Source organism: Ostrea edulis, chromosome 5, assembly GCF_947568905.1.
Source record: "Ostrea edulis chromosome 5, xbOstEdul1.1, whole genome shotgun sequence".
Taxonomy (NCBI): domain Eukaryota; kingdom Metazoa; phylum Mollusca; class Bivalvia; order Ostreida; family Ostreidae; genus Ostrea; species Ostrea edulis.
In genome coordinates, this window is record NC_079168.1 from 14,316,124 (window position 1) to 14,337,947 (window position 21,824).

Below are 21,824 nucleotides of genomic sequence, written 5' to 3' on the forward strand. Positions count from 1 at the left end.
TTTCCTGAAGTGAAATTCATTTCAGTGAGGTTAAAAGCATATAAAAATATCAAAGGAAAATCATAAATATGGAATTCTGCTGTAGACACATGTTACTGATTAGATTTCCCACAGAATGATATAACAGACCAATTTCCATTCACCATCCACTTTTTGTCCTGATTTTCTACGGTTTCTTTCTGACCAGGAGCTAGTCCTGCTATCAGATCAGCTTTACATGCCCTTAGAGCACATAAAGGAGCTGGATGAAACCCCCTCAGTGTGATTTCAAATGGTGTTGTAGGATTCCAATCCAAATCCCCTAAAAGTTTTCTATAATTCAAATCTCCTTTGAAAATCATTACTTTTGTGTCTCTAAAACTTTGGTATAGACTTGATGCATGTGTTTTCATTTCAGCAAAATCATATGGAGTTGTCCAGAAATCTTCACAGGTGAGCTTCCAGGAACAATTTTCTAATCGTTGACTCCACAGCTTACCAAAATAAGACATAGCTGGTCTTGAAGATGTACTCAGAGAACTGAGTGTCCATTGAAAGTCCTTGCTGGTAACATCTGAGACGAACCAAGGCATAGCTTTCCCATGCATACGGATACAATTTGCCCATCCACAAGTTAACAAAATTTCAGCTAAACAGAGATCAGTTATGAGCTCAAAGCCTGCATTGTCTAGAATGATATCAATGTTGTTGTTTTTACTGCTGGATTGGAGACAGCGGAGGACCTGATCTGTGTCATTGATCAGTATGTTTGGTTCTAGATGGTGTAACTGATCCAGGATTGATTCAGTCTGGGAATTCTCCTGAGAGGCCGATATTGAAAGATCACAGCGATTTCCCCATAGGGCAATCTGCAATGCATGAATGTTTACCATTCAATTACAGTAGATATGTTGAAAAAACAATCATACAAATTATCTAAATCTCAGTGCATGTATCATCATTTTTTTGCATAAATACAATGTATATGGTTTACATGTAAGCTCATCTACAACAGTGTCTTTAAGTGAGCACAGTCTTCTAGATCTTCTACAGCTGTGTCTACATATAAATATGTGTCTACACATAAATACAATCTTCTAGATCTGTGTCTACACATAAATACAATCTTCTAGATCTGTGTCTACACATAAATACAATCTTCTAGATCTGTGTCTACACATAAATACAATCTTCTAGATCTGTGTCTACACATAAAAACAATCTTCTAGATCTGTGTCTACACATAAATACAATCTTCTAGATCTGTGTCTACACATAAATACAATCTTCTAGATCTGTGTCTACACATAAATACAATCTTCTAGATCTGTCTACACATAAATACAATCTTCTAGATCTGTGTCTACATATAAATACAATCTTCTAGATCTGTCTACACATAAATACAATCTTCTAGATCTGTGTCTACACATGATTACTATCTTCTAGATCTGTGTCTACACATAAATACAATCTTCTAGATCTGTGTCTACATATAAATACAATCTTATATGTTATGAGTTTTATATCTAGATGCTTATGCAACAATGATGCTGTGCAGAATCAGCAATTGTGACATTGGGAACTGTTTACAACATACAGATGGGTGTATATTACTGGAGAGGGGCACAATTTACAGACGGGTGTATATTGCTGGAGAGAGGCACAATTTACAAATGGGGTGTATATTGCTGGAGAGGGGCATAATTTACAGACGGGTGTATATTTCTGGAGAGGGGCATAATTTACAGACGGGTGTATATTGTTGGAGAGGGGCATAATTTACAGACGCGTGTATATTGCTGGAGAGAGGCACAATTTACAGACGGGTGTATATTGCTGGAGAGAGGCACAACTTACAGATGGGGTGTATATTACTGGAGAGAGGCACAATTTACAGATGGGTGTATATCACTGGAGAGGGGCACAATTTACAGACGGGTGTATATTACTGGAGAGAGGCACAATTTACAGATGGGGTGTATATTGCTGGAGAGAGGTGCAATTTACAGTTGGGGTGTATAATAAACCCATTGATTGCTGAAGAGGGGCATATGATATTTTCGTTACAAATGAGCAGTGCACTACCAGTATTAAGGCTTGTATGGAGAAGGGCATAAGAAGGTTTATCTTCTATAGGGTATATATAAATCTGGGTATCAGTCAGTAAACAACAGCTATCATTTGAATGGAAAATGATAATGCCTCAACACAAGTCATATTTCCCTTCCCTTAGATATATTATCAATTATAGGTCATCTTCATAATGACTGTGGAGTGGAAAGGTATCGTGTAATTGATTTTAGCACTGAGTTCACTCATTGTTTATCCAACTTTCACTACAGCATCTTTGAACAGATGATAAAGACTTCATGCTTGTGTAAACACAAGTGTTTGAAACTTGCTGTAAAATTAGATTGACATACAGGGCTGACTGCTTGTAAAAACCATAATCCCTGACAAAGACCTACAGTACTAGCCCTGAGAAAATAACTACCATTTTTGAAATGACTTATTAATAACTATCTTCCCATTAAAGCGATTAGGTGACTAAGACTCAGTTTCTATAACTTTACTTCCGATTATAATTATATAAAGCCTCTCGACTTTTTACGACTTTGTTACCAGTATGATAAGTAGATTTGATACATCTAAAAAGCCTGATTCAAAAAGTGCCAAAAATGCTAAAAACAAAAAAGCGGAAAAGTTTATCATGTACGGATGGACCTCTATACAAAAACATTAGTTCACCCGCGACAAAATTTATGCATCTGAGGTGGTTAGGCACATAGTTATTTTAAACACTGTGTGACCTCATGTATTCAGTCATGTCTGAAAGTAGTGAAATTTCTATCAGTAGTGACTTTACAACATCTCCCGAGTTTGACAGCTCTACGGCTGGTGTAAAGTGATCTCTGAGCTGATATGAAAAATGCTGAGCAATAATCTTTATATATCGCATAGCTAATTTTAACTAGTCTATGATCAGTGTCACACATCACATAGCTAATTTTAACTAGTCTATTACCAGTGTCACACATCACATAGCTAATCTTAACTAGTCTATTACCAGTGTCACACATCACATAGCTAATCTTAACTAGTCTATTACCAGTGTCACACATCACATAGCTAATCTTAACTAGTCTATTACCAGTGTCACACATCACATAGCTAATCTTAACTAGTCTATTACCAGTGTCACACATCACATAGCTAATCTTAACTAGTCTATTACCAGTGTCACACATCACATAGCTACTCTTAACTAGTCTATTACCAGTGTCACACATCACATAACTAATCTTAACTAGTCTATTACCAGTGTCACACATCACATAGCTAATCTTAACTAGTCTATTACCAGTGTCACACATCACATAGCTAATCTTAACTAGTCTATCACCAGTATCACACATCACATAGCTAATCTTAACTAGTCTATTACCAGTGTCACACATCACATAGCTAATCTTAACTAGTCTATTACCAGTGTCACACATCACATAGCTAATTTTAACTAGTCTATTACCAGTGTCACACATCACATAGCTAATCTTAACTAGTCTATTACCAGTGTCACACATCACATAACTAATCTTAACTAGTCTATTACCAGTGTCACACATCACATAGCTAATCTTAACTAGTCTATTACCAGTGTCACACACCACATAGCTAATCTTAACTAGTCTATTACCAGTGTCACACATCACATAGCTAATCTTAACTAGTCTATTACCAGTGTCATACATCACATAACTAATCTTAACTAGTCTATTACCAGTGTCACACATCACATAGCTAATCTTAACTAGTATATTACCAGTGTCACACATCACATAGCTAATCTTAACTAGTCTATTACCAGTGGTACACATCACATAGCTACTCTTAACTAGTCTATTACCAGTGTCACACATCACATAGCTAATCTTAACTAGTCTATTACCAGTGTCACACATCACATAGCTAATCTTAACTAGTCTATTACCAGTGTCACACATCACATAGCTACTCTTAACTAGTCTATTACCAGTGTCACACATCACATAGCTAATCTTAACTAGTCTATTACCAGTGTCACACATCACATAGCTAATCTTAACTAGTCTATTACCAGTGTCACATCACATAGCTAATCTTAACTAGTCTATTACCAGTGTCACACACCACATAGCTAATCTTAACTAGTCTATTACCAGTGTCACACATCACATTATCAAAAATAAATTTGTTTACATGTCAATTATCTCGCAATTTGGAAGCATATACCTGTTTGTACATCTATCCGTTACTATTGTTATATACTAGTGTCTATTAAGTAGTAAGACACACATTTTTAGGAACATCATCACCAAAGTAACTGGGCCTTACCAATACTAACAGTGTATGAGAATGACTCAAAACATTTGCAACATGTTGACCTACAAGTCAATTTCCAACAACAACAACAAAATTATTTATTCTCAAATAAATACAACATGTGTATTGTAGAGAAACAAGTCGTAATATATAATTCAATATTGTACATAGCATGCACATAACATGGAGGCCATGTCCTCTGTCTTACTACCAGAATTTCTTTTATCGGGAGTTCTCCCTAGGATGTAATTATATACTAGACAACATTTAAAGTGATAATAGCATCACCAATTGGCTACATACTATAATTAATTTTCAATATGCCAAGCTAGTCTTTTAACCCTGTCGATGGAGTTTTGACACGTGATTTGTGACACTGATATACATTGAACAATCCTAGGCACCTCACCTGTAAAAATTCCCGTAGATATTCCTCCTTGTCCTCCTCTGTAGCTGTTGATGTCTTCTCGGTGAGATCCTTCAGGTAATGTAACAAAACTTCGATGGCTTCCTCAGAATCTGTAAACGCCTTTTTTTTCTGATCCTCAAAAGGGTCAAGCTCGTGTAACACTTTACTGCATAATAAAACAAGATATATTTGAAACACACTCTGCTTCTTAATGGGATTACTGTAAAAGTTATTATTTATGCGTGGGGGAAATTTACACTAATTATGCGGTCACGTAACAAATGCATAAATCCCCCCCCCCCCCCATTAGTCATAAATATTTGATATAATGTACATGCATATTATATTTAGTTACCACGTATTCTTCCCGAACGTGTAATGTTGGAAGTGGAAAAACACATACTTATTACCCCAGCGTAAATAACCAATTTTTACAGTATTCACATGTAAATCTAACTGTAACAGTGGCATATTTCACCTTGAAATCGACCTTCACCTGCATTACAAATTTGATCTTGACTTTCAGATCACCAAATATGAAGTCTTTCTATGTATCTCTCGTGTTCAATAATCCAGAATTTTGGTGCTTTCTAATTGGTTAAGAGGATGTTTTCTGTGATATGCCTCAGGTTGAGTTCACCCTGAAGTAACCTGGGATTTTGCATTGTCTCATGAAAATTGTGGATTACAAAAGAAGCATGGAGATATCCTGTAACATTAACATCACTTTTATTTACTTAGTTTTAAAAGCATCTGATTTATTGTACATATTATAATGAATCAATCTTTTTTAACCAAATATTGATTGCTCTGTCAAACTGATTACATAATACATGTACAACTTGTACGGTACCAATTTTGATGCACCAGATGCACATTTCGACAAACAATGTCTCTTCAGTGATGTTCATGCCGAAATTTTGGAAATCCGAAATAATAATAAACTTGTAAAAACTAAGAGGAAAACCAGAGTGCCAAAGACTGACTAAGGATCAGAGCTATGCATGAGGGAGATAATCCTTAATTTTGAAATGAATTTCTAAATTTTATCCAAGCAATTAAATATACATCCGTATTTTCAAGCTAGTAACGAAGTACTTAGCTACTGGGCTGTAGAGACCCTCGGGGACTAACAGTCCACCAGCAGAGGCATATAATTTGTAAATCAAATCAAATTGTGTGAAAAATTATAAATTCCTGATTATTTAGTAAAGTATGCAATTATTGGCATTTGATTTTAGTCCTCTCACAGCTATATAGATCTAGTTAGGTCCATAAACCCATACAGTAGACTTAATCAAAAGTCAACAATTGTATTTTCTTTATAAGTTATTACTATTGTTAAATTGTGAACAGACAGATAAGCCCCTCCCCCTACCCATCCCCTAATGTTCAAGGCATATTCAAATAACTTCAAACGAAAAATATATATACATTTCCATTTCCAGAGTGAAAATATTAGTAATGAAACTCTTCAACACAGAGATCCGATAACTGCAGTGTACAGTATTCCCTTTATTTATTGACAGTCTTACCACTGCCACACGGCCTCCTGGATTCTGCGATACATGTAACACTCCACATAAAGCCAGGGCGTTTTGAACCACTTTGGCTCCTCACCCTCTTTCTCAGTCACAGCCATTATGGAGGCATTCCACACCCCTGTGTCAAGGGCATTATCATTCAAGGAGATGATTGCTTTGTTGGTCTGGACTTCATTCCTCAGTTTGGAGATACAGCCAGCAATGAATTTCAGCTCCTCAGTAGCATCCTAACATGAAGAAAGAAATAATCAGAGATTGTCTGTACAAAATCAGACACAGCCTAAAATACAGTTGACAAGCTTGTCAACCAATGATTTGCAAGAGAAGTATTACGTATTTCAACAATTGTGATGATCTTCCTCCCCCTCCCTCCCCCATCACGAATCATTGGCTATAATACACAACAGAATTCCCAATATAGACTTATCACATTTCCGTCCAGACAAGAGTAGTCTGCCCTTTATTCCAGAACCATATTCTGATATTTTTATTATAGATTCTGAAATTTTAATGAGCCACAAAAGCCCACACTGTAAATTCCCAGGGACTATTTTTTCTCAATTGCTAGGTCACATCTGCTTATTGGTACAGACAATAATGATTGTGAGGTCACATCTGTTTACAAATTATAATAATGGATGTAAACATTTCATCTACGGAAAATGTTAACGATGTGCACTTCTAGAATTAGTAGTGCATACAACTTGAAAAATATCTCATAAAAAGGTTATTGATTGAATATTAGGTGAATATTGAAGTAAAAGAAAACATATATCTGGGGCAAATATGAAATTATTATCTACATCTGAATGTATTAATATTTCTTTTTATATACTGATATACGGGTAGTCTATGTTCTCCGTTCACACCACCTAATAACAGTTTGTGGTTGTGCAGGTACTCCCAGACTCGGTAAGCATGGCTAGTTACAATGCAAGAAGGTATACTTAAAATGATACAAATTAAGCAGGTTATGCCTTGTACATGCAGCACATAATAATCTTTATTATGCATAGGATGTACAAAACTTATTCTCTTCTATTCCACCAAAAGTGCTTACTCTAAATACAATGTAAACCAAAGCATCAGTAACATTTTTATTGTTGTCAAATGACCCACATCATTATAATGGTTGATGCCATTCCAATCTAGTGCACATAACACACACCAAAATTGTTAAAAAATTTCCTTATCAAATGAATGGCTTATGTAGTCTAGACATGTGCGAACAGCCTATGTAGACATGTGCCTCAGAATCCACAGGATCATTCGGAGTGTCTGTCAGTCAATAAAATGTAACCTATGTGTTGCAATTATATAAATATTGCATGTAGATGAGGGTAACATTGAAACTTTTCACCCCGAGAAAACCATTGTCAACCGAGGTGTAGCCAAAGTTGACAATGGTTTCTCGAGGGGTGAAAATGTCAATGTTACCCTCAACTACATGCAATATTTGTTTTATTATACTGAATGTTATGTAAACAGGAAAGCAGAAAAACTTACGTCTGTTGACATTTGATCAATCACTGTCATGCAACATTTCGTATATCGATGCGGGTATTCCCGTTTATTACAAATGCTCAAATGACGTCGTTTAACAATCTACGGCGAACCGTACGCGCATAAACTTGACGCATGTAATAATTTTTTATAATATCACCCGTTGTCAAGTACTTTTACCCGTTGCTAGATATTATCACCCTGGGGCACGTGCTTTCTGTTCTCAGAGGGTTACAATATATTTTTTCAAATGCTTCTCCACAAACCAAATTCGAGTATTTTACATGAAAGTATAATAACATAAAAGATTATATACATGTACCACATATTTGTTTATTGAATTAATAAATCACATAGAACATTATCCATTATTGCGTTTTTAAAGTCTGTTGGTTCACATAAGGAAGACAGGACAGTATAGAAGTAAAGAGTCAGGTTCAAGCCATCAACATGCCGTCAATAAATTTCAGTATTTTTGAAAAGTTAGGTGACAAAAATACATGTTACATATCAAAAGCCTCTACCTCGCTGTAAAACCATTAAAATATGGCATGAGCAGACAAAAAAAAAAATGAGTGCTCTTTGCTTGAAAGTTATAAATCAGAAAATGCTAAATTTCTTCCCTACCTCACCATGACTGTCTTTAATGTCGGCTTTTTTTCTGTACACTGTGTCTGCTACTCTCGACAAAATTACAGGAAGTCGGTCTTTGATTGTCAAATATGCAAATGAACTACAAAAAAAAAATAAAAATAAATAAAAACCAAAAAATCATTCACAAGAACATTATTTTCGCACCAAGGCAACCTAAAATAAACTTCTTACAAAATAACACTTGATTCACAGTATACATTAGCCCAAATATCTCAGGGTGTTTGTTGAATGTTCACTTCCCTACTGGTACTTCAGCACAACAGTCATTATTTTTGTATCATATACAACAATGATATTAAATATAACACCGATATTGAATCTCTTCTCCAACATTTTCCTCAGTGCACAAAGTGCAGTTCACAATGTCTGTGTTCCTGCTCATGCTCTCTCCTCCATACCATGCAGTACATTAAGGGGAGGGGATGTAATTTGGATCACTATCCAGGGTTCGACCCTAACGCTAGTCTGGTAGCCCGAGGCTAGTAAATTTTGCCCTGGACTATCAGAATATCAGTAACGAGTAGTCAAGGGGACTTCTGAAAAATTAAAAACCTTGTGGAATGGACTAATGTCTAATCCTGAACACAACTGTGTCAATTCTGCTCATAGAAAAATATAGCACATAACATTGCAAATTCAAGTGTACAATCTACACCTAAAACGGCATAGTTTGATAAATAGATCGGTAAAATCACAGGTTAAAATGAGTTTATAAGGTCATTTTGTGAAATGGAAGATTTTGCTCCTAGACTTTGAAAATTTTACGCGGTAGTCCATCGTCACTATTTGGGGGAATGTTCCATCCCGCACTGCCCCCATTCCCTTGTCGTTTGGGACTTGGCCAACTGCCTCAGGCAGCCAGACATGTAGCTACTGATCAAGCAGGACTAGTTAACAATACTATGGTGAAAAAGTTAGTGTCAAACACTGCTTTCAATTTGGGGAGTTGGGGAAACATTTGTGTTTTACAAAAACAAATTATATTTAAAAGTCAAATAATTATGAAATTATTTATAGGCTTTGTCAAGAAGTCTCCTCTGCAGGTAGGTTAAGGATTCCCTTATAGAATATGACAGTGCACTTTATGCCTTTACTTCTCTAAACTACCAATATATGACGTCATAATGGAAAATGACGTCAAGTCACTGCAAACTTGAGCTGTTATGACGGGGAGAGTGTCGAAAACTTTAGACCTTATTTCAAACTGCCTATAAGATGTCAGAACACTATAGCAAAATTCACGTGTCTGAATTGTATTTTAATATCTTATATGTCCGAATATTTTATAATAGTTTGTTTAATAACCCTGATTGAAATTCAGCATGTTTACACTGCTTTCGAAAAATGTACTTTTGAAATGTACTCTGTTTTATACCAGTGATAAGAGGTAGAATTTTATGATGTGTTTATAAAAGAGTCTAGCGCAGGTAATTTATGAGGATTCATTTGAGATCTATTACGGAAATCGTAAGAGGAAATTGTTCTTTACCCGAATTTTGCTTGGTTAAATGTTTGATGGCTTTGTTTGAATACAGATTACCATCAAATGTGTAGGTAAGTGTGTCCGTAAGTTGAACTCTTCATGAAATACGTGTATTTTGTACGCAAGTAATACTACCATTTAACCCAAGCACATTTCGGATACACAAGGATACGGTGAGTTAATTTATCAAACAAAAAGTTAAAAATAATTGTTAAATGAGCTGCACTGAAGCGCTTTATGTGAAACACTTCAAACAATTATAAATGACTGTCACGTGATCAACGAAGTCATGTGATATCATAACAGATATGCTAATATATAGCCAAGAGAACCTTCTATATAAATTGTCTGTACTTAAGTATATAAATTACAAGTGAAAACCAGAAACCGACCACGCAATCCAATGTATATTTTGAACGTATTTCAAACTCCGGGAAGCCTCAACATAGCTGCGTCATTCCTCAAACCACATATCACCAGACAATCAATGCACAGAACAGTCCCCGTGTGAGCTCCATACTCAATGCTACAGACTGCATTGTATAAACAAGCACAAGTTTTATGCTTAAACTGATAATATAAACTTATCAAACATGATTGGCAAATTTGAGTCTACATCATGAAATTTGCCTTTCTTATGTAATTGTTCTTGTCACATTTATGGTTGTTTGGAATAGTCTCAGTCTCCTCATGTAATATAATTATAATCATAGGACCTCCTCTTTGGCTTTGTGTTAGTCAGCAGATCTTAGTCCCAGGCCCAAGTTGCCACAATCTCTGTAGCAATGCAAATTGCATTTCAAACTATCCAGTTATTGTTAATAGGGTCATAATGGCAACAGCCAAAATTCCAGGTAGCATTGTTGTGTGAAAAACTTTTTAAACTGAATCTGTATGACGTAGATCATTCAATAACAGAACATTTATCTAATTGTATCATCATTCTTTATCTGTATGAATTAATACATATTTATTATCAATGGAATGAAAAACAACATGTAATCTTACTAGTCCTGAAGTATTGTTTAAGTGATACATGTACACTGCTGTCACTAAGTTTATTACTGTCTCAAGACTGTACGTCTTTAAAATGTGGAGTGGTGGTATTGGTTGGCGTCCCGTGTAGGAAGAAACAAAATACATCAACAGCCACATTAGTGTGAAAATGTATTAGTAAGAGTACTTAGTTTCCATATGACAGATGCATTCATTAAATTTAAAGTTGTAAAATAACTTGTCTCTTTATATGTAAATCCAGGCATATTTGTGTCAAAACTTTGGTAAAAGCATATACTGTCACCAGTTCTGGAATTTACATGTTTTCCACAATAAAATCCGGAAGGTTTGCAAAGAGAAGTGGATGTAGGTTTCTATTATGACTGTCCACTTCTCTAAAGAGAATAGAAGTACACGTAAGAGAGATATAGTTATCAGCTGGTAATTGATACGTTAAATTACCCATATGGAAATCAAATAGACCCAAATGGAAGTCAAATGGGCCCAAATGGAAGTCAAATGGACCCAAATGGAAGTCAAATGGAAGTCAAATGGACCCAAATGGAAGTCAAATGGACCCAAATGGAAGTCAAATGGACCCAAATGGAAGTCAAATGGCCCCAAATGGAAGTCAAATGGACCCAAATGGAAGTCAAATGGACCCAAATGGAAGTCAAATGGACCCAAATGGAAATCTAAATATGTATTATAGAGATTAATTAATATTGAAATGGAAATGTAAATATGTTACAAAGATTACTAATAAGCTTACAAATGGAAATAAATAATTATGATTTGATGTATGAATTTAATTATTTGTATTTGAACGTTTCATAATATTAGATACCGATTTGTGACAGTAACACCAATAATCACAAATGACAAGTCCTGTACAGGAAACCCCAAATTAATTTTATCCCAGACACCAAAGTGTTTTGCTCATATTTTTTAAATATGTTGTACGTTGTGACCGTTGAGATGAGCGAATCCCATTAACCAGGTTGGGAACACTTCCCCTATAGCGAGATATTCTTGCTAAAACGCGGTTATCCCTCTTTAGCGAAAATAAACATTACCATAAACAGGTGTTTTGGCGTCTTTATTGAAAATAATGGCAAAGCCCGTGCAACACTTCAAGGAAGTGCGACATACACTCAACATGATGCGAATTGTTTCTATGAAATTGACACCATAGCAGTCTATGCGAAAGTTTTTTGGACCACACAGGACATTCGGTCCTGTGTAATCAATGAACACACCGGACCGAACCAAATTTTGTCAGACCGAAAAACCTAATGTAAAAAAGTGAAACATGTGAAAATGCAAAACCAAAGGAATCTTATTTATTATACTAGTAATACTATACCAGGGATCCCTCCCGTATAATACTTTAGACAGTCCATGCGGTTTTAATCACATTCATTTACGTATTTGATTTGTGTGCTATTTTTTTTTTACTTATAATAAACATTTAAATGACTCCGCATCAAAATAGTAAAGCTCAAAACCGGACACTGAGACATCGGACATTCCGGTCCGGTGTAAAAAATGATGCGTCGGACCTGAGGCACTGCACATCGGTCAGGTCCGACGTCTTTCGCATAGACTGCCATAGTCAAGAAATTGCATATCAAAGTTGCTGCGTAAGAAGGAAGCAGTGTGAAATCCAATACACATCGTGAGCGTTTTTGTTTTGATTAACATATTTGTAGAAGTATCAAACATTTGAACACCTCTCCTTTTCACGTGAAACACGAAGAGATGTACTCCACGGGTGTTTTTCTCGGTTGTACGGGATATATTTACTCTCGCTAGAGAGGGATAATCACGTTATAACGAGAATATCTCGCTATAGGGGAAGTGTTCCCAACCTGGTTAATGGGATTCGCTCGTCTCAACGGTCACAACGTACAACATAGTTAAAAAATATGAGCAAAACACTTTGGTTTCTGGGATAAAATTAATTTGGGGTTTCCTGTACAGGACTTGTCATTTGTGATTCAAGGTTCCTGTTGCATTCTACACAGATTGGTATGAAATTTGTCAGATATTTACGATGTTCATTTGCACAAAAATCAATCTATTTTTTTTTTTTTTTCGTTCTGCAGTTTAGCAATATAAATGTCTGGAACGAACCAGTGTATTTTAACGTCAAAATAAACATCACGATATCTCACACAATGTAAAACAACCTTTTATCCTTTGCAGATAGTGGTTGTGGCAGGACCTCCTCCATGTTTATCAAAACAAATCAATGTAACTTAATGCTTTGTATTTTCATGTTGAAGGTGTATAATTTTAAACATTTTTAAGACTAAGAGCGAAACATTTTATCTTAATCAACCGAACTCTTCATTGCATTTAGATTTTTACCTACATATAAAAGACAATATTTTACACTGAGCAATGGAAAAGTTGCTTGTGTTACACGAGAACAAGCAGTATCGTGATGAATGTGCCGACATACTGAATGAAGAATGGAGAAGAAGTAAATCTGCCAGGTAATAATAGAGAGGTTTAATGCTAAACGTAGAGACCAACATGTACGGTTACAGAAGAGAGTTATGATAAATTATATTTAAACATGTATATACATGTTTAACTGTCGATTGTTTTTAACAATATACACATGGAAATGGTACATTTAGAGGAGAACATAATATGATAATAATATAATAGCATATGACAATATGTAGTCAAATATCAATATATTTCTTAGTTTTATTCTATTGCAAATACAACTGTATACTATTTGTTCTGACAAACATCTGCATCGACAGTGTGTCCATTGAGCAATTTATGAAATAGCCCTGGTTACCTGAACCAATTGGATACATTCAATATATATTTCTATTTAGAATGTTAGTTATGGTCTGGAGTTTGATATGATATACTTAATAGAAATTGATTTATTACAAAGAGAATTATATGTGCTTTTGCATATTATTCATGTTTTACAGGTTGCACTCCTTGGACAAATCATGTGATGGTTTTCCTACATGTCTGATTTTACTTACAGACATTGATAGTGCAAATACTGTTGTTGCTCACAGCAGACTCTCAAAAGTTCATGGAAAAACCAATGCCTGTTTAGTGGAATCAGGTATGTATATATACATATATACAAAGTAAAGTATTACAGCTCTATATCATATTGGGTTTTGATACATCAAATATTTTCAAGTTTCCAAGAGCATTTGATATTAGCATTGAATATTTATGTCCCTCTCATTGTGCAAGCTTTATGTTTTATTCCATAATAAAAATTAGAGTATTGTTAATGCCCTGTCAAAGAAAATATTGACTTAGCGATACACAGAGCTCTCTGTGTTATCGAATCGGTCAAAACCAGTACCTTATAGTAATCAGTAGGTGGAGGGAGCTATTGCTGTTGTCAATTTACATGCATGCATGCATATTTCAAAATATTAAAGAATTTTATGAAGAAACTGTAGATTTAAGCATTAAATAATTATTTTATGTCCCTGTAATTGAAGATTTGAGGGCATACCTTTTGGTCTGTCAATCTGTTTGTCTGCAAGAACTTCGACCTTGTCCATATAACTTTTAAATGGATGGTGATGGGGGCTTTCATGTTTGACATATGTATTCCTTGTGACAATAGGGTACCAAAGTTTTTGATCTCTTGACCTTTTTAAAAAAACTTTAACCTTGGCCATTATCAACTTTGAGGAAATATGGGGGCATCAGCGTTTCACAAACACACCTTGTTTGATATTACATGACTATTTTGCAAATTACATGTTGTACAAAGAAATTATCACGAAATGTGTTAGTATGCACATTCTATTTATTTACACACTGTTCCATGTTACGCTGTAGATTCCACAGAATACATCTAGACTATCCAGTGCGCTAGTAGATTTTCACATTTGAAATCAATTCAAGATGTATAAAATCTAATTGGTGCAAAATGTGTGTTTCAAAAAAGGAGTCTAATTTCATTAATTTAAAAGAGATCACATGTTAATTCTATCATACAGAGGTTTAATGGTGGATGAACATTTCAAACAGCTACACAATGAGTTCTGGTTTGATACGGCTTTATGTACATAGGTCTGATACTCGATATGCATTTTTGTATGGCAGTCTGATGTGGATCATATAATGCTAAAAACATAAGTGTATGATGATTGTCTATGATGAATGTATATGCATATTTTAGTTGTGGTTAGGAAAAATCTTCGTGGAAAAGGATATGGGAGGAAAATCATGCTTGAAACAGAACAATATGCAAAGAGGTAATAAAATAATACAGAGAAATTGTGTCCAGTATTATTGTTCATCAATCCAAAGTTCAACATCTTGTTCAAACACAGTGGAATAATACTATAAATGTGTAATTTCTTTTGTTTTATACCAAGACATAAATATAGAGCTATCATGTAGAGGAGAGAGAGAGAGAGAGAGAGAGAGAGAGAGAGGGGAGATTTCAGTCATAGTATGTTTTGTCATGTTTGTAGGAAAGGAATGACTACATTGTTTCTGAGCACTCATGACAAACAAGATTTCTACAAACATTTGGGATACACATTCTGTGAGCCTATTGTCAGCTTTGGTGTCAACACAGATAATCTACCAGAAGGCTTTGTAAGTATTTTTACTATATATTAGTGTAAAACAAGGTATAATATGCACAGCAAATGTGACAGTATGAAGTACCTAGTATCAATATAACATTGATTTATATATAACATCATTTATACTTATACTGCAAATAAATTAAAAGTAGATTTAAGTGCAAAAAGGTCTTTAAATCATCTGTGGCAATTTGACCAATTCTTATTTTCATAGATTTCCTTGAATTTCAATGATTAAGAATATACTTGTAAATGAATTGACAATGCTAATCATTACCCTGACAAGTGGGTAGTTTTATAGGGAAGAGTAAATTGCACCAACTAACCCCAGCTTGATTCTTGAAAGGAATTACTTTTCCAAATATATAATCCAACTATAGGTGTTCCCAGTATGACACAAAATAAAAATTGCCATGTTTCCACAAACACTACAGACCCTTATTTATACTCCTTACCCTACAAACTGTTCAAAAATTGTTCTCGAGATTATTGAATTAACATGGTGTTGGAGTTGCCACATGTACTTATGTTGGAATAAAAGAATGGTAATAGAATTGCACCAGATTTTGGTCAGAAATATTTAGAATGTTTCTCTGTGTAATCTAATAAAAAATTGAGAAAAATATATTTGACTTGATTTTCTCGCCTACCTACCTGAATTTTGTCTTAGATGATAGTGGAAAGTTTAAAAGTTTGCGAAAGGAATGAAACATATTATAAATAAGAGGCCTACAGGCCTTATCGGTCACATGAATACTAGTTTAAAGTATCAATAGTCCCAGTGGCTAAAAATCTAGAAAACATTTCCTGTTCTGAAAATATCTAAGTTAAATTCTAATATTCAGCAACACTTACAGTATAAAACAAGATGTGTTGGCAGTTTTTTGCCCCACTCCTAAGGCCTCAGGAGTCCTGAAATTTACAATTTATGTCCTTGTCCCAAAGATGCTTCATACAAAATTTGGAAGGAATTGGAATAGCAGTTATCAAGAAGTTAAAAATGTTCTATTTTTCACACATTTAATAACTGACCATTTTGGCCCCATCCTGATACCAAAACCCCTACCCCTACATTTACAATTTTGGTAAAGGATTACCTGCTCTTTTTAAATATCCATTTATTTCAATTTAGTATCAATATCACTAATGTTATTTAAGCGTTTTACACGTATACACTATATACCAAATTTGGCCCCACCCTGGAGTCATAACCCCTACCCTGGGGATCATGAAATTTACAATTTTATTAGAGGCCTTCCTGCTTTACATCACTATGCATTTAGTTTTTCTTACACAAGTGTGGTTGTAAAGAAGAAGATATTTGAAAATTGGTCTATTTTTGGCAGTTTCTGCCCCGCCCCCAAGGCCCCAGAAGTTCTGAAATTTACAATTTATTTCCCCCTTGTCACAAAGATGCTTCATACCAAATTTGAAAGGAATTGGAATGGTAGTTATCAAGAAGAAGTTGAAAATGTTCAATTGCCGACACATGATGGACTCTTTGACCAGATGACTGTACATTTCATTGTTCAGTTCAAAATGACTAACATACAGAAAGTAGATTTCATAAACCCTGAATCTAATTTGTAAGTCAACATACAAATACATTAAAACTCTGATATAGCGAATTTCTGGGGACCCTCTATAAAAATTCGCTATAAGCGTAATTCGCTATACGTTTATAGCGAATTCATAATTCAAATATAACAAATTCGTTATAAAACTGATTTGTTCTACATGTATACCAGTAATACATAAAAAAGCAGCAATCGATATACTTGCGTTTGTATTGTCTTTAAGTGAAATGAAGCTTATATATTTTTGAGAAGAAATATTTTTATACAAGAAATATACACATTGATTTAAATATGATATATGTAATTTATCTTGATGGATTATTAAGTCATGCAAGAACATGTCGAGAGAGAAATGTCAACAAAATTTTGCGCAATACATGTACAGTCTATTGCAATTGTCATTTACTTGTTGCTTTACACAAATAAAGGAGTGTACGATAAAATAAATGCAATCAAACTTCAAATTTAATTAACAAGAATAGTAAACAATACCGACAATATATTTCCTAAACATAGGTGTAAGTATTGTTTTGCGTTAACAACCTTTTTTGAAAAAAATACAAACAAAAATTTTGTAATAAGTGTGGATCCTTTATGTCAATGGAAAACGATTGTTAAAAATCACAAAGAGTTTAAAATGAAAAAAATAAATTCGTTATAAAAGGTGATTTTTACGTTCATTTTTAATTCAAAGGGAATAGGAATTTACTTCGTTATATCCGTAACTTCGCTATATCCGTGTTCGTTATAGACGCAGATTTTTATATAGAATATATAAAGAATTTGTCGGGGAAATCGTTTTCACTTCATTATAGCCGTAATTTCGTTATATCCGTGTTCGCTATATTCGAGTTTTACTGTAAATGTTTTGCTTTTGTTATGCAGAGGGGAATGTTACTTTTCTGACATTATTTCTATGCATTCATTTAACTCAACAGTATGTTGAATATCAGTATAATTGTATAAAGTTATCAGGGAGACACAAGCCATGGAGCTTTCTTAAAAAGAAATTGTGTGGAATAGTTATGAAAATAATAAACTGAGATGAAATTAAATTTTTATTTCAGTTGCAAAGATTTTTACCAGAAGTTTCAGATGAGAAAGATATAAGCAAAGATACAGAAAAGAAACCATCCATTCCGTCCCCAGAACCACCTGTAGTAGCTGTCCCCGCCCCACCACCTCCGCCACCGCCACCACCCCCATCCATAGGCGTCATCCCAAAAGGAAAACCAGAAATAGTTAAATGGGATCCTAGTGCAATATCATGGATGAAAAAAGATCTATAATGTGAGACACATTTTGATGTTTTTGTATTTGTACCATATTTACTCTGCTCCGTAATTTGTATATTAACTTTTACGATATGTTTTCTGTCCAGGACATTTTATTTTACTGGATTATTTTTCAGCTGTTTTCCTTTTGTGCAATACATTTAATATGAACAATCCACAGCAACATAATTTGACCTCTGGAAATGAGATAATGTACTCCTAATAGAATAAAATTATTATAAATCAATTAAACTATTTTTATTAGTCATACATGTATATCATCATGACATTTAAAGGGGCATGGACATAATTTGAGCTGAAAATTTTCAAATTTTAGTTTTCCATTTTTAATGTTTACAATGCCTAACTAAGGTATTTCTTATGGTCAGCAAATATTTGAATGCTGGTTGTTGAGTTACAAGAGAGATACAGAGATCACAATTCTTTGTTATGTAAACAAGGCTTATGTCATGTTTTGTTTACATAGGTTAAATATACAAGTTTTATTTAATGTGATTTTTCAAATTACAAGTTAATTCTAAACAGTTTCTAGTGTTTGTCACTTCTCATTTTGCTTTGAACATGATATTTTGTATTAAGCCATCTATATGAAAACAAAAACATAACAAAGAATTGTGAGTGCTGTATCTCGACAACTGATATTAAAATTTTCTATGACTATTAGAAATACCTTAGTGAAACATTATAAAATATTAAAAATGGGAAAATAAAATTTGAAAATGCTTAGTTCAAATTGTGTCCATGCCCCGTTAAAAAAGAATATGTTAAAAGGGCACTAGATGTTAACTAGGATGTAAAAAACTTTTAAAATTTAATTCTGAACTATGATTAAAATGCTGAAATTTGTTAAAATATGAAGAAAAATAAAATAAATGTGAGAGTGAAAAACAAGCAATCTACAATTGACTTTCTGAAATGAAAATTATGTAAAGTTTCTCTGCAATGGCTTATATACTTCCATACAATGTTTCAGCCATTGTTTCTGTATAAACAAAAAAATCCTAATGTGAAAACTGAAAATTACAACAAAAGATAGCAAGATATACATGATACATTTTAATGTGTCAGTGGTGGTTTTTACGTATTAATGTAAAGCTGTTTCAGTCAGTTTGGTAACAATTGGCAAACGTGACTTTTGCAGCTAATGCCCTTTTAAGATAAGGCTGAATTAAAGAATAATGTTTGTTTCCCCTTTTTGGCCTATTATTTTGACCTATGGGTACCAGTGGGTAGGATATCATTAATGTTTTATCTGTGGGGCCAAAAGAGTAAAATAGTGACATTCAATAAGCAAATCACTATTACTACATTTATTATATATAATATATACTAGTAGTCTAAACAAAATTCTGAGTCAGCTGAGAAAAGACAAGGTGTCATACCTATTTAATAAATTGTTTCATACTTGTTAATAAAAATAAATGTATCTTGGGACAGAAATAGCAATAAAATATTTGGAGTCAGGACATTTTTTTTTTGAGGTTGGTCATAAAGGGGAAACAAATTTCAAGTTTAATCCTTATGATACATGTGACTTGTGAGATTGTACCCTCAGAGGTTAAAACACTGAATCACAATCATGACTCTATAAATTCTTCACAAAGTTTTATAACTTCAGCCTCCAGCTCGAATAAATGAGAATCATGAACATGAGGAGAAATTTTTCGCACTGCTTCGGCTAAATTTAACAAGTATTCTGTGTTTTTGCCACTCGGACCCACAGAGTTCACAATTTGCTGCGCGATATCTGTTATAGGTGCAGGTCCAAGATAATTCGTATTGGTCTCTGTTGCCATGTAAATTGTCAGAGGAAACGGGTCAGGCGTGTCGTCGTCGGGGTGAAATACTTCCTCAACAGAAGTGTAACCTCCTTTTTCCCTGTGGTCGAGATGAGCTCTTACAGACTCCACGTTTTCTGGTGCGATCTGATAGGCCACACCCCACACTTGTTCCTGTCAAAAATTCACCAAAAATGACATGCTTGCCACAGACATAAAATGACTTTAAAATACCTGTACACTGTAGAACAAATTGATAGAGTTTAGTTAGGTCATGTTCAGTCATTTATAATAGATTACTGTTGCATCAGAGAGGAAGAAATGTCACAGCAAAGGAACTCCACCCTAGCAAGAATATGTAGACTAAAAAAATCCTTCTATGAATTAGAGTATAATTACTGTATCTTTAAAGTTTTTATGCGCCTGTCTTTAGATGGGATGTAATATGGCACAATGATTTCTGTACGCCTGTCTGTCCATTTGGGGTTTTCTGTATCTATTTTAATTTCTCTGTCACATATGAAGCTGAAACTTGCTATGCAGTTCTTTAACGATCACTACAGAAGATGTAACAATTTTGATCCATTTTGACCTCTCCTGCAGGGGTTTTGCAACTATATTTGAGATATTTACTGTTATATGGAGAGGACATGGTTTGTTCATCTAACTCCACCCACAGTTTTCAAGTGAGGACCTTATTTTATGGAGGTTGTTGAATTTAGTCAGTTTTAGGAAATATTAGTATTACATAGTAAGTATAGCAACAACCACGCTCGCTAGGTGGCGCGTCATGTTCTATTTTTATTTCTACAGGAAAAGTGGGACGAGGTTCCACCCTATTTTTTACGGGCTAGTATGGATAAACCTAGAGCCTACGAATGATGCGAAGTTGATCGTTCGGATCTAAAATAGCTATATTTAGCGTATCTCACGTGATTAGGCACATTCCAGAAAATCCCTTTGAGATTGAAGCGATTAAGCAGAGCGAGTATATGTAAACATTTACTTAACGGTGAAATACGCAACAAAGAGTGGCATATTAATACATTTTATGCATGAATAAATTATACTGAGGTCAAACACGGATGATAATTGCCCGTGCTCATATAGTATTTGATTGATTTAGATATCCAAGGAAAGATAACATTATTAACGTACGTACTCACAACGTACCGGTGGTATACAATAATACAATGTTTATACATTTCTGAATGATGATTGAATCTTTATTTTCATCAGAATCTTTTCCATCACACTCACAGACCAGGTCCCCATACCCCTACCAGTGTCAATCTGTGACTGATAGCAGTGCGGTAGTTAATTTGATATAGTCTAGGGGAAATTCGAAATATGGTAGTGACATTTCTTCCTCACTGAATTAGCTGGATTTTTAGCGTTTAAAGAAAAGTGGGGTATGGACTGGGGGGTTAAAAATGCTATTTGCCAAATTTTCAACAATATTAATTACAAGGCAAGGCAAAAGTACAAGGCAAGGCAAAAGGGGTCATAAGCTACAGATGATGGAATTTTCACTTGCAGGTTGCACTGCCACTAGTTACACTTAATTAGTGACTTACTTACAGATAAATAAAGTAACTTACAAATAATTTATTTATTTATTTTTCTATCATTTCATTTCA

General features: G+C 34.3%; 4 protein-coding genes across 9 annotated transcripts in view; 2 read left to right on the plus strand and 2 right to left on the minus strand.

Annotated features, from left to right (window-relative positions):
• LOC125652619 (damage-control phosphatase ARMT1-like) lies at positions 1-13,198 on the minus strand. Of its 4 annotated transcripts, XM_048881954.2 has the most exons (6): positions 13,126-13,142; positions 10,330-10,470; positions 8,433-8,533; positions 6,289-6,524; positions 4,754-4,919; positions 1-848 (listed from the first exon to the last, which is right to left on the minus strand). In XM_048881954.2, the coding sequence occupies exons 3-6, from the start codon at positions 8,433-8,435 to the stop codon at positions 93-95; spliced, it is 1,161 nt and encodes a 386-aa protein (XP_048737911.1). In that variant the 5' UTR covers positions 8,436-8,533; positions 10,330-10,470; positions 13,126-13,142; the 3' UTR covers positions 1-92. The 4 variants fall into 4 exon arrangements, with proteins under 4 accessions (XP_048737911.1, XP_048737910.1, XP_048737912.1 ...); XM_048881953.2 differs by lacking the exon at positions 10,330-10,470 and having other exon boundaries at positions 8,428-8,533; positions 13,126-13,198; XM_048881955.2 differs by lacking the exon at positions 10,330-10,470 and having other exon boundaries at positions 13,126-13,144.
• Positions 12,883-18,632, plus strand: LOC125650075 (N-alpha-acetyltransferase 80-like). Of its 3 annotated transcripts, none has more exons than XM_048878021.2 (6): positions 12,883-13,189; positions 13,299-13,434; positions 13,894-14,036; positions 15,120-15,195; positions 15,418-15,544; positions 18,179-18,632. In XM_048878021.2, the coding sequence occupies exons 2-6, from the start codon at positions 13,340-13,342 to the stop codon at positions 18,398-18,400; spliced, it is 663 nt and encodes a 220-aa protein (XP_048733978.1). In that variant the 5' UTR covers positions 12,883-13,189; positions 13,299-13,339; the 3' UTR covers positions 18,401-18,632. The 3 variants fall into 3 exon arrangements, with proteins under 3 accessions (XP_048733978.1, XP_048733979.1, XP_056022738.1); XM_048878022.2 differs by having other exon boundaries at positions 12,886-13,189; positions 13,953-14,036; XM_056166763.1 differs by having other exon boundaries at positions 12,886-13,434; positions 13,953-14,036.
• The window catches only part of LOC125650074 (palmitoyltransferase ZDHHC22-like), a 13,471-nt gene continuing 9,924 nt past the window's right edge, over positions 18,278-21,824 (plus strand). Inside the window, exon 1 of the mRNA XM_048878018.2 lies at positions 18,278-18,401. The gene's annotated coding sequence lies outside the window, so the exon portion shown is untranslated. The remainder of the gene's footprint in view (positions 18,402-21,824) is intronic.
• LOC125650076 (putative glutathione-specific gamma-glutamylcyclotransferase 2) overlaps positions 18,629-21,824 on the minus strand; it is a 4,460-nt gene continuing 1,264 nt past the window's right edge. The window contains exon 3 of the mRNA XM_048878023.2: positions 18,629-20,358. Within this exon, the coding sequence (XP_048733980.2) occupies positions 19,984-20,358 (375 nt within the window). The 3' untranslated portion in view covers positions 18,629-19,983. The remainder of the gene's footprint in view (positions 20,359-21,824) is intronic.

Bases quoted from the DNA above. Each gene is read 5' to 3' on its own strand.
- LOC125652619 (XM_048881953.2), bottom strand. From the start codon at position 13,169: ATGGAGGAGGTCCTGCCACAACCACTATCTGCAAAGGATAAAAG. The intron at 4,920-6,288 runs GTAAGACTGTCA...TTTATTATGCAG, and splicing joins CAGGAGGCCGTGTGGCAGTG to TAAAGTGTTACACGAGCTTG. The intron at 849-4,753 runs GTGAGGTGCCTA...CATGCATTGCAG, and splicing joins ATCTACGGGAATTTTTACAG to ATTGCCCTATGGGGAAATCG.
- LOC125650075 (XM_048878021.2), top strand. From the start codon at position 13,340: ATGGAAAAGTTGCTTGTGTTACACGAGAACAAGCAGTATCGTGATGAA. The intron at 14,037-15,119 runs GTATGTATATAT...TGCATATTTTAG, and splicing joins TGCCTGTTTAGTGGAATCAG to TTGTGGTTAGGAAAAATCTT. The intron at 15,545-18,178 runs GTAAGTATTTTT...TTTTTATTTCAG, and splicing joins ATAATCTACCAGAAGGCTTT to TTGCAAAGATTTTTACCAGA.